The sequence below is a fragment of the Lonchura striata genome, chromosome 4 (genome assembly GCF_050655825.1).
Source record: "Lonchura striata isolate lonStrDom1 chromosome 4, ASM5065582v1, whole genome shotgun sequence".
In the NCBI taxonomy this organism is placed as follows: domain Eukaryota; kingdom Metazoa; phylum Chordata; class Aves; order Passeriformes; family Estrildidae; genus Lonchura; species Lonchura striata.
In genome coordinates, this window is record NC_140706.1 from 25,914,754 (window position 1) to 25,926,870 (window position 12,117).

The window sequence follows — 12,117 nt, forward strand, 5'->3', positions numbered from 1 at the left end:
TTGTAATACCTCCATAGTTTGGTCTGATGTTTTCAGGAAAAAACAATGTTTTTAACTCTTTTGTTTTCTCTTTTTTTTTTTTAATAGAAGTCTGTAATAAGGTATCATAATTGTTAGGTACTTGTCAGTGTGTTAGCATGAAGTTTGATTTTCTGATAAATTAATTATTTTACTTCATCTAAAGAAATGGAGGCCTAAGTTTTTCAATACTTTGGGGAAATGGTATTGATTTATTTTCCCCATTCCCAGTAACTTTAAAAATCTGACTGTAATGAGATCTTAAAAAATCCAGAGTTTATGATTCTTCCTTAATACTAATTAGTTGGATATATTCAAAACTGAAGAGTGTTTGACCCTGTGAGAATGAAAGCCTGCATTCTCCATCCTCCTATTACCAGACTTTTTTATGTCAAACCAGCAGCAAAATGCTGAAGGTTTGATTAGAATTCTCTGTCCACCTGGTTTCAGGCTTTGTTTTGTTTCTTTGTTGGAGCCTATTTTTTTTTTTAAATTGTTGTGAGACAACTTACTTTCTTGCTTTTAATAGCTATTCTCGTCCTGTTCCATCTTTTTGTAGTCTGCTACTACTACATGTTAAACTATTATCTTCAGGAATTAGCAGAATAGTTGGACTTGAGCTAAGAGTGTATGAACACACAGTTCCAGGAGTGGTTCCAACAGCCACCTCCTTTCTGTGATTATACATAAATTTTATGCTGAGTTTATTTGACTGTAACTTCTTTCCTGTCCTTGTATTGTTTTCTGGAGCAATTTAGTCCTTATTCTGGTTTGTACTGAATTTGTTCTTAGTAAAATATAAATCCATTTTTTATTCTTACAGAAATTGTGGGCGTAGTGGTGGAAGTGCCTTCAGTATGAGTCACCCTCAATCTTTCCCTATTTCTTGTGCTTTTTTATGCTGCCTGGACAAAAGTCTGTTAAAAATTTACCTGAAGAGTTAACATGATATATGACTAGATACAGGCAAAGACAGATTCTGAGCAACAAAAAGCACTCACATCACAGAGATTTATGAATGATGCTAAATGTTTGGGAATCTGAATACTACTGAGTATTTATGAATGGATAGCAGTTGATTGACATAATTCTGTTTGTGGTTTCACTTCTTTCAGAATTGAGTAGAAGTCTTCCAGAACTACCACTAATTCTGTTACCCACAGGGTATCTTTAAAAATTCATAGCTGAAGCAGAATGGCAGGAAACTTCTCTATCAAATGAATATATTTGAAAGTTTTAACATTCAAAGAATGTGTTTAGGTAACTTCACCTTTTGTTTTGTTTTCCCCTAGACCTGTGAATCTGCTTCTGGCAGTGATACTTGCAAGAATACCACAATTAATTTATAGTAATAATTGGTGGAAGTACTAATGCTAGGAAAGATGGGCACATGCTGGTTGGAGCAGATTCATGTAAACGTGAATTTTCAACAAAACAGAAAATTGTCTTTTAGAGCCATCAGCCTCCTTTACAGAATAAGGGTAGCAGGTAGCTCCACTGGAGAAGACAAGTAGTGTTTCTTGTAACTTTGTTTCTCCTATCTACACTTCAGGAGTATCCTATAACTTGCATTTTGCATAGTACTTGTACCGCAGGGACCCATCACTTAACCTGTTACTAGCTACTGGTTCAGTTAATAGATTCTAGTCTCCATGGATAAGGCTTTTCATACTTCTATAACTTTTTCCTGAATCCTTGCTGATGCTTCTTTGGCATTGACTCTTTTTACATTGTTAGTTCCTGTTGTTACGTCTTTCTAATCTTAATCTTTTTCCTCTTTTTCATTCTCAAATGCTCTCTTGTATTTCACATTTTCTTCTTCCGTTGTATTTTCATTGCATGACAATAAAGGAGAGAGGAGCTCTCAGCTCCATGCTACTGTTAGCAGTTACTGATGCACAATGCCTTGTCAGCAGTCAGGTTTACCATTGCAGAGCAAGTCATGCTCAGTGTTGGAAGTGTGTTCAGACTAGAGGGAACTTCATGTATATTCTGCGCTCAGATTTCCTATTTTCTACAGCAAAAGAAAAATTCAATACCATTTCAGCAAAATCATACCTAAAAGGAGTTAGATACTGCATATGGTTTCTGAATGTTATAAAAGAAAATTTACGTTAAAATAAACTTGTTGATTATCAAACCTCCCTTCTGGTGTTTCGAAAGCTAATGCGTAATCTTTTGTAAGCTAGTGTTCAATATTAGGATCATTTTAATGCTAAAATTATTAACTGTCTTGCTAATTTTGTCTGACACTTCTAATAAAGACTGTATCTCAAACTGCAAAAATAGCGATGTCTTCCTGAGTTACAGAAATCCCTGCTGGAAAACCTTCAGGAATTCTGGTCCAGAAAATGGTTTTGAATCCAGATGTTTTTTGTCTGGGAAAACGTGCTGATGAAGGTTCACATTAGCTACTGTGAAAACTACTCTGTGTATCAAGTCTCACCACATACCAGAGCAAACTTTTTACATGTAGCAAAGTCACTAAATTTAATCCAAAAAACTCTGTGTACGATCAAATACTTTGTATCATTATGAATGTAGACAAAGAGCCTGTTTTGAAGACCATATAGTAGTAGAATTGTTTTCTAATTTGTGGTCAGTATTTTAAAATACTTGTCTGTGTAATAAATAGAAAAAAAAGAACTGTTGTGCAGACTTGCATTTTAGGGATTTTTAATGACCTTTTTTTGGCAAGAGATGAAAAGTAATTTTTTTTTGTGTGTGAGAACAAAGATTCAATTGCAATAGATGCTTTGGGGTTCCTTTGTGAATGCTAGAAGTTTGATATCAAAAGGCCTCATCATAGTCACCCAGAACAGAGTGACTTTTAATTACTGGTTTTGTTTAGTGAGCTTTGTTATCAAATGGAGGTTTTCCCTTCTGACACACAAACTGAAGATACCTCATAAATACTTGCCAGAATTTAGTGAATTCACAATTTGATGAAATTAACGCATATTGTTTTAAGACTTGCAGTGAAAGCTGGAATATAAACCTTTCATCCTTCATCTATAACTGTCTTTTCATTCTAACTAAAACACTAGTAATATTAACTGGTTTAGAAAGGATCTTTACACGAGATGCAATTTTAGGAATTTGAAAGTCAGCGTTAATTTCTGCTGCTTTTGCCTCTGTGCTGTATTCTGCTATTGGTTAGGTTGGATGTTGTGGTTATTTTGGGGCACTCTTAAATTAGATGAGGCAGTCAAATACTCCTGATATTTTTTCACCTAAATCTACTTTAGTAGGTCAGATAATAGTGCAGCCCCACCAATGTTTGCACTGGACAACTGGAGATTGGTGACCAAGAGCAAAGGGGAGAAGCCAAAGCTTTGCTAGGCTTGGCTGCTGAAAGCAGCATTTCAGGTAACTGTAGTCTGTTTTGGCTTCTAATGTCAAAGCAACAGTGATTTTTAGTAAGGAAATTTGAGTTCCTTTCCTTTTTTTTTTTTTTTCTGTCCACTGTTATCAGTAGCCTAATTCTTACTGCACTCATTGAAGTCCCTTTTCACTAACAGAAATGTCACACAATATTTTTTAATAGCTTACTTTCAGCAGCTGGGTGAGCTACAATTAAATCTAATCTGGATTTACATAACATCAAGTTGGCCTTTCTAGCTTTTTTATCTTAACACTTTGCAATTTAATTTGTCCTTATATATACTTCTGCATTAATATACTTCCAGCAGTGAAGGAACTGATTTATAGCAAAACTGTCTTAAATATCTTTTGGATCCCACTACCCCTGTAGCTGAAATTCCATTTTATGTTATATTTTAAATGTAAACTTTTGAACAAAATAGTTAAGTAACTAAACAAATAATAAATACCCAACAACCAGTGGAATTTCAGTATCATACTGTTCACTACTGTTAATACTCACCAGTGTTTAAAATTCATCTGAAAATGCTTAGCATCGAAACATTTACAATAAATGGCAGAGGAAAGTACCCAATTTAGATCTTATATTGTGTATGAGATTGAAGCCTATGGTCAGAAAATCCCAAGTCATTAGAACAGAAAGTTAACAGTAGGAAATAATCAATTTGCTTTATTCTGATAGGTTCATGGTACCCACAGATCTATACAGAAGCATTTGCCTTACTTAATGTTTTTTCATTTTAGCATATGCTTAGGGAAATTTTGTAGGTGATACTGCTTAGTTGTGTGGTGCTGTCTTGGGGTTACTGCTCAAGTATTGTGTGATTCAGACAGGTCTGAGAGTTCTGAGAATGTGACTTCGTGCCGTGCTCTGGTGTGGATGTAGTTATGTATATGGTGTATGTTAGTGTAACTGAGCTACTGCTGCCTTCCTGCTTCCCATCACCTACACTGGACATTTCAAAGACATCAGCTATAGTGAGCTTAGATATGACTTCTAAAAGGAAACTGTAACTTGTCACTGTCTTGTCTTGCCCTCTTCTCCCACTCTTTTCACATTATGGTTATACCTCGGAGTGAAGAAAGCAGTGGCAAAACTTTCTGGTGACTGAAATTTTCTACTTGAATTGCATAGTAATTAAATCACACTGAAGACACAATATAGTATTGTATTTGTTTTTCCTCATTTCATTCAGTATAATTTATCATTTTCCCCTTTCCTGCAGCTCTCAAGAGACAGAGTTTGTACAGCAGCCCTTTCAGTGCAGTCAGTTATGCGAGTTCCTACAGTCCAAATACTGGTAGCCCCTACAGCAGTGGCTTCAACTCTCCCTCCTCAACACCAGTGAAATCTGCTTTAGTGAAACAGCTCATACCTCCTGGTACCTCAGGTAACTCACTGTGTTCCTGGTCTTTTCCTTTCTTCCTCCTCTTCCTTCACAAATGTGCTCAAATAGACAACATTTGTATTGAACTAGAGTAAGAAAGACTCAAGAACTTTCCAGTGTTTTGTAGGATGTGTGCATCATACAATTTTAAGCTTCTTAGGAAAGGCTTTTTTTACATACTTTCTGTCATGAGAAACATGTAAAATGTTTTCTTTGGGTGTCTATGTCCCAAAAATTACTGATGTATGTGATTAGCAGTTAGACCAAAACACCAGAGTTCATTCTGTGGAGTTCCAAGTGGCTTCTGGAACTGACCCTGTAATTGACAGGGATGTAAGTTCCATGGTGGGTGTTCAAAGGTTAGGGGTTGGTAGTTGTGAAGTCTTTTCAACTATCCTGTTATTTACTAACTGAAACATTTGGTATGCAGTGTATTCATCAATACCTCTGAGATGTGAACAGTATAATATAAGGAAGAAGCATGCATTCTAGTTAAGTATTCCATGAGACTTTGTAGCCATCAGTGTAAAAATTAACTTCTGATTATGTTTTCTAATTTTATTCTACACTTTTCTTTGCATGAAAAAAATTGTTGCCTGGAACGTATTTCTGCTCTGGCTTATTGCATATCATTTAAGTTAGTTTACAGGAAAGATGAAAAAACATTGCAGTGACAATCCAGCTATTACTACTTCACTGTGGACTTCTACTGAAGCCTGCACTACATGAGAGCCATCACCCAGTTTTTGGTTTAATTTTGGTAGCTTGGTGCTACAATGACATGTCTGCCTGGGGGACAGAGATCTAACAGGCAGTGGGAGGGCTGAAGGCAGCAAACAGAGTTTTTCTTTGTTATGGTTTCCATGTTGAGCAAAGGTGTGTATGTGCAACAGGCAGTATCTTCAGATAAAGTAATATTTTAAGCATTCCAAACTGAATCAATAGTCATTGGATCAGCAAGACATTATTGTTAAGAAAGATCCAGTCAAACTTATTTCTTACAAGGTAGTATACACAGGTAAGAATGAAAGCACAGATGGAACCAGGTATGCACTTGCTCTTTTTGTAGAGCTGTCCAAACTTCATAGCAGTTGAGACATGCTATGATAGACCAAATTATTTGCCACTAGTTTGTTTTGAGACTATTGCAATGATTTTATAGAATTGCTTTTTAGAAGGTAATGGCTGAGGTGTGCTTTTGTAAGTTACATTTTCAGCCTAGGTTTGCAATAAAATAATCAAATGTTTCAAATGGTTTGCCAGATCAATGTCTCAGTGGCAATTTCTTCAGACTGGCGGCTTTTACTAGGAAAGGAAATGCAGGTTACTTTTTTTTTTTTTTTTTTTTTTAAGTAACAACAATCCTGTTACTTTATTTTTTTTCCATAGGTCACCTTAAAATTTCAGGAGATAGAAATCCTCCACTAAGTCCACAGTCTTCTCTGGACAGTGAATTAAGTGCATCGGAGATGGATGAAGACTCTATTGGGTCTAATTACAAGTTAAATGATGTTACAGATGTACAAATTTTAGCACGAATGCAGGAAGAAAGTAAGTGGGTTTTTTTTTTCCTGAAATCAAAGTAGAGCTGTTGTGTTGTTTTGTTTTTTTTTAATAACTGCAGTAGCATTTGTTTAGTAAGCATGGAAAAGCAGTATAATTTCTACTGTGGATGTACAAATGTAATTTGCCCAAGAAAGCTGTTAAGGACTTCAGCCTCCAGGCTAAGGAAAGGAAGCTGCTGTGTAGAAGTTTTCTTTAGGAACAATGGACAAGACAATGCTGGAGAGAATGAATTTGTAAGGTACAGTATTTGCTAAAAGGATGATTGTTAGAATGGACTACTGCCTGCCACCATTCTTCTCAGGAGACTGGTGTCTTCCTGATGTAATCCAGTCTTGTTCATATCAATGCTTAAACCATAATTTAAATCACCAAAATGTAAAGTCAATATGGCAAAGAATTATTAAGAAAAGTGCCTATATAGATGTCTGTCTTTATAGCTTTAGTTGAGACTTTATGTCCCTCTGAATTTGTAGAAAGTGGAAATAATTTTGACTGTCTAACTACATGGTCTCCAGACTACTGTGTATCCTTATCAGTGAAAAAACCCAAAACCAAATGCCCAGTGTATGTACTTTTTAATAAATTATAGACGTATATTACTCTAATGTATAACATACACAAAAATACACAAATATACACAAAATTATTGTTTTAAAAAGCATGAGATAAAGCCATGATAAATGCTGTTTTAAAGACACTAGTTATTCAGAATTTTCTTGCTGTATGCCAGTGGATTGGTTTGCTTATCCCCAGGGTGTGGGCGCCACACTTCAGAGACCACCGATCTGACACCTCCAGTTTCTCTAGGAGTAGCTTATTGTGTTGCTTTTTTGGTTGGATTCACTAATACATTGCAAGAGACATTTCATTGTGGCTGCTATAATTGTTATAGGATGTTACTTGATACCAAAATTATGAGGTAGCCTGTGTTGCTAGTTGCAGCCTGGGAGAGGAAATTAACAAATGCATACACAACAGACCTATACGCATGATTGCTTGACTAGGAAAAGGAATGAGCTCACCTAATTGAAGTCATTATTAGCTGGTAGATAACTTTTTGGTACTAATCAGAATTTATTTAATGCCTCCAATAACAGGAGTTAAGGTGAGCCAAATTTGAGAGCTGTGAAGGTATCTGTGGGCACTGTCTCTAGTTTGAACCATTTGTGGGCTGGAAACAAGTAAACATTCTTCTTGTTGCCAGGCCTGCGGCAAGAGTACGCAGCCACAGCTTCTAGGCGTAGTTCTGGCTCCTCTTGCAATTCCACCCGGCGAGGCACATTCAGCGACCAGGAGCTTGATGCACAGAGCTTAGAAGATGAGGAAGATGGCACACATCACACAGTGCACCCTGCTGTTAGCAGGTTCTCACCATCACCTCGCAGTTCTCCCTGGCCTTCACCAAAACAATCTCCAAGAAATTCACCTCGCTCACGATCACCTGCTCGAAGCATAGAGTACAGTAGAGTGTCACCGCAGCCTATGATTAGCCGTTTACAGCAACCTCGTCTTTCGCTTCAAGGCCATCCTACAGACTTGCAAACTAGTAATGTCAAAAGTGAAGGTAAAAATCTGTTTGAAATTCATTACGTGAGTAGTTGTGTAGTTTCTGTAAAGGAGTTTTGTCAGTGTGCAGTCCTAAAACTATGTGGCTGTGTAACATTGTGGTTTAATCTCTGAATTGCTGAAGAAATCGCAGAGCAAGCAAAGCTTAAGTTCTGCTGGGGCACCCTTACAGTCAGATGAGTTGATAGGCTTATATTTATTTTAGATGTTATCCAGTCAGTGAGTATAATTGAGTTTCATAGTGACCAAGGTCTATATTTGGCAGGCAAATGCACTAAAAGCAGGGAAGCTCATTGACTAGTAGAGTTAGACCTTGCAGATGACAGAACAAAATGCAGAGGAAAGTAACTGTGGTCAGATAAGAGTAACATGGCGATTTATAAATGCCTATAGCCTGTGAGGCAGCTGAATGCTTTCTTCTGGTTGCACAGGACTCTGAAACTTTTCAATCATTAATATAGTCTTAAAAATGTTAGTACTTAACTCATGTGTTTGTTGAATATTTTAGATATCTCAAAGCTGTGAAAACTGCTGCGTAATAAAATTTGGAGTAAATTCAATGCAGTTATACTATATTGGCATAGAAAAAAAATAATACAATCCTGATACAACTTTTCTTCTTGAATGTACTTTTTCCTAGTAGCAATCTAGCAGAAACTCCTTCTACTGGGATGAAAATTTGCAAGGATGTTCCCATTTCAACAAACATAGTTTTTATCCAGCAAGTAAGATCTTAAATTTAGAAAGAAAATACATTTAGATATTAAGAATTCCCCTTACTATTAATAGTGGCTTGGGGAAATTTTAGGTATCTAGAAAAATGTGCACCACAAAAGTTAATTATACCGTAACTTAATTGAGAATTCCTTTCCTATTGATTTCTTAAAATTAAAGTCTTAATCCATGCTAGATGGGCTGCAATGAAAATATCCTAAGAGAGGAATGGTACCAAAAGCTAGTATCCCACATACCAGACGGATCAAAATAGAGTGTGATCGTGCATTTCTGAAGCACTTCCAAGTAGTTATCTTGCAGTGGTTTCTGTGCAGTTGAGTGTTGCTTGGATATTCAGAGTTGATACAGCAGCAGCCAAAAAAAGTTGTTCAGGTTTTCTTTTTTTTTTTAAATATTCTTTTTCTAGAATGGTTGGAGGGAAATTTGGTTGACAGGGTTCAACAATGTACCAAGTGCAGTGCAAAGGAATGCAAACTACAAAGTGAAGAAAAGTACACTTGTTGGAATATTCAGCCAATAAAGACTTAGTTTTGTTTTCACCTTTAGTGCTTATGCATGGTTAACCTACTTCTTCACTGCATCCCTCTGCAGAATCAGGTTGGCCACCCATCCTGTCAAGGCATCTTCAGTCTTCTACCCAAAGTATGTCATCAACCCAGCTCTGCAATCTCTGCAATTTGGGTTGGAGATACATAGAATGTCATTAGAATTGAGAAGTACTTAATGGCATCTTTTCCTGTTCTGTGAACAGTGGTACAAATATTAGAAGGCCCCTGAAATATCAACATTAGCTGAATAGATAAGTCAAGTCATATGTGAAAGATGAAGCATAACTGGACGCTTCAATAATTTTGAATGCTGTGTATGAAGTGGTCCTTTCCAGAGGTATCTGGGTTTTTTTTGTATAATGGACTGATATGGGACAAGGTAGTCTCAAAAATTTACTCAAACATCTATGTTGTTTTTGTCTTAAGGCAAGCATTTTGTTACAAATAACTTTCTAAGCGAATAATTTGAAAACTCTGCAAAACTGCAAATTAGGTTTGTCTGTTCAGCTTTGATAACAATACAATAAAACCCAGAGAATCACAATCCAGATATGTTTCACTTTCAAAACACAATATGCTTGACTTTTTTCACGATAGGTGAAAAATGTACGTTCTTACTTTTTTAGATACATAAATATTTTGCATGTGATAGATTTGAGAAGAAGTAATGTAACAAAATACACTTTTAAACTGCAGTGTAGTTTTATATGTCTAACGTTTTGTGTCACTTACATTTGGGGTTCAACTATGGGTTCACAACCTGACCTTTGTCCAGCATCAGACGTTGTGGTAACTTTGTATTATTTCATACAGAAAAACTAAGGCGTAGTCTTCCAAACTTGTCCAGGACATCTAACATCCAAGCAGAGTCTGTGAAAAACAGCAGAAGTGACTCAAACTTCCAAGTGCCAAATGGAGGAATACCTCGCATTCAACCTCAAGCCTCAGCCAGTAAGTACCTTTAGTACTACTTCAGTGTAAAATTCAGAATTAAGCGACGGTATTCGGCTGTCTTCTGAAGTCTCAGGGCAAAACAAAACATTGTTTGCCATACTGGAGATGCTAATCTTCATTTTTAATCAGACTTTTGTGACTCTGTTTTTATGGTACAGAAAATACTCAGAAAAGTTCTGGTTTCTTATTAAGATATCATTCATAGTTTCCTCCTAAAAGTATATGTAGAAGTAATATGAATTATGAATACAGTATTTGGGAAAACAGTCTGAAACTGTTTTCTTTATAGGTTCTGAAAAAACACCTAGATGATGTTTATTGCTTTTTTTTAAACTAGTGAAACATGACCTGAAAGGATTTATTTCAGTTTAACCCTTTAAGTTATTAACCCGTCTGCAGTTTCTTTTTTTTTTTTTTGGCACATGGGTTATATATCCAGTTGGCAATCTTATTTAAGTGTCAGTTACTTCCTAAAAAAGGTTTGGATGAACCTGTGTCTCATAAAACATATTAGCCCATTGCCGGACTCCTACTTTCCTAGTTTCTCCAAAAGTTAACTGCTGATATGAAAATGCTGCTATTCTCACAAATCTCTTGAAAATGGTGACCTTAAAGAAGCCAAAGCAAATAAAAATTAAATATTCAGTGTTTCTTTATATGTCAGTATTACCAGTTCCTGTTGTTTAAATATTTCCTGACCATTTCTTTTAAAGCAGGTTTCTGAATTTAATAACTTTGTGTGACATTTTCAAGGGAAGAACCCATGATGAATATTTTTATGTGTAGAGCTTTAAACTGTAAAAATTCTGTGATAAAGGTTCATCAGTAATCTAAATATTTGACAGGAAATGTAAAAATAATGTTTGTGAATTTAACTAGGAGTATTTTACCTATAGAACAGTAAAGGCATAGTGGCATACCTGGCTGGTTGTCTTAAAACTTTCAAAACAATGTGTTAAAGCTTCCAAGTATAGTTAAATACAGAATAAGGAATAGAGATCAAGCCAAAGACTCCAAGATTTCTGTGTTTGTACAGACTTAGAGCAGATGTAAGGATTGTATGGACAGTCACTCCCAGGTGTGTGATACTGTAGTAGATAGAAGTTAGTGTGACTTTACCGTTCTCGTGTAAGTTACTCCAGCACCCTTGCACCTTGGCCCTCTTCTTCCACCTTTTTCAGACACTCAGAAAGTGGGATTTCCAGCAGAAAGGATGTTTGTGTAGTTCAAATGCACGACTGTTACCTCTTAGGCAGCCTTATCAAAGTGTAAAGCACTCAGAGCAGTTGGACAGCTGGTTTACAGCTGTGCTATTTCAGAGATAGGAAGAATTATCAAAATGAGCTGAAAGAAAATTAACGAAAACATATTTTTAGTAAAAATATCTACAGATTTTATTTGGTGCTTTAGAATTGAGTGAACTGGGACAGGAAGAGCATAGAGAGCAACTTAGCTAGAAGGCTATTTCCAGAATTAAAAGTACATTAATGATTAAATTTTCTGGAAAGATGAGACAACAGAAGTCTCAGTATTCAATATTTAGTAAATTATTTCATTGCAGGAGCAAAAGTGGTCTGATTGTGTTTATTTTTTTCAACTTGCGGATGCATTAAGAATTACTAGGTAAATTTGCTTTTCTTTCATAGACAATTTCCCCAAATGTGAACCACTCTAGATCAACTTACATTTAAATGTAAGTTAAATATCATTAATAAAGGTCAGATTTCTAGCTTTTACAGTTTCCCTGCTCTTACAGATGTTTGTCAGAGTCTTGCTATTGACAATCGTAAAACGGTTTGTGTGTGAAGTCAATGAGTAAGTATCTTTGCTTAGTCTGGATTAAAAATTTTTCTGCAATACTGTACATTGTATAAAGATTTCCAGAATTGTGTCCTTTTTATTGTATACTTTTTATTTTATTGGTTTTATATTTTGTCACTTTGCACAAAGCACTGTTA

General features: G+C 35.8%; 1 protein-coding gene and 1 long non-coding RNA gene across 13 annotated transcripts in view; one reads left to right on the forward strand and one right to left on the reverse strand.

The window, feature by feature from the left end:
- The window catches only part of SLAIN2 (SLAIN family member 2), a 34,046-nt gene that overhangs the window by 10,117 nt on the left and 11,812 nt on the right, over nt 1-12,117 (forward strand). For 3 of the 6 annotated variants that reach the window (XM_085578620.1, XM_085578618.1, XM_085578619.1), the window contains exons 3-7: nt 4,629-4,793; nt 6,180-6,341; nt 7,561-7,920; nt 9,249-9,299; nt 10,019-10,156. In XM_085578620.1, coding sequence (XP_085434746.1) covers nt 4,629-4,793; nt 6,180-6,341; nt 7,561-7,920; nt 9,249-9,299; nt 10,019-10,156 — 876 coding nt within the window. Of the gene's footprint in view, nt 1-4,628; nt 4,794-6,179; nt 6,342-7,560; nt 7,921-9,248; nt 9,300-10,018; nt 10,157-11,915; nt 11,975-12,117 lie in introns of all 6 variants that reach the window. The other 3 variants (XM_021526560.4, XM_021526478.4, XM_085578621.1) reach the window with 2 other exon arrangements.
- LOC116183622 (uncharacterized) overlaps nt 59-12,117 on the reverse strand; it is a 38,070-nt gene continuing 26,011 nt past the window's right edge. Inside the window, exons 4-6 of one of the 7 annotated variants that reach the window (XR_014955110.1) lie at nt 9,971-11,503; nt 9,226-9,327; nt 59-9,059 (exon numbers count right to left, since the gene is read on the reverse strand). This is a non-coding gene — a long non-coding RNA (uncharacterized LOC116183622). Of the gene's footprint in view, nt 11,504-12,117 lie in introns of all 7 variants that reach the window. The other 6 variants (XR_014955107.1, XR_014955109.1, XR_014955105.1 and 3 more) reach the window with 6 other exon arrangements.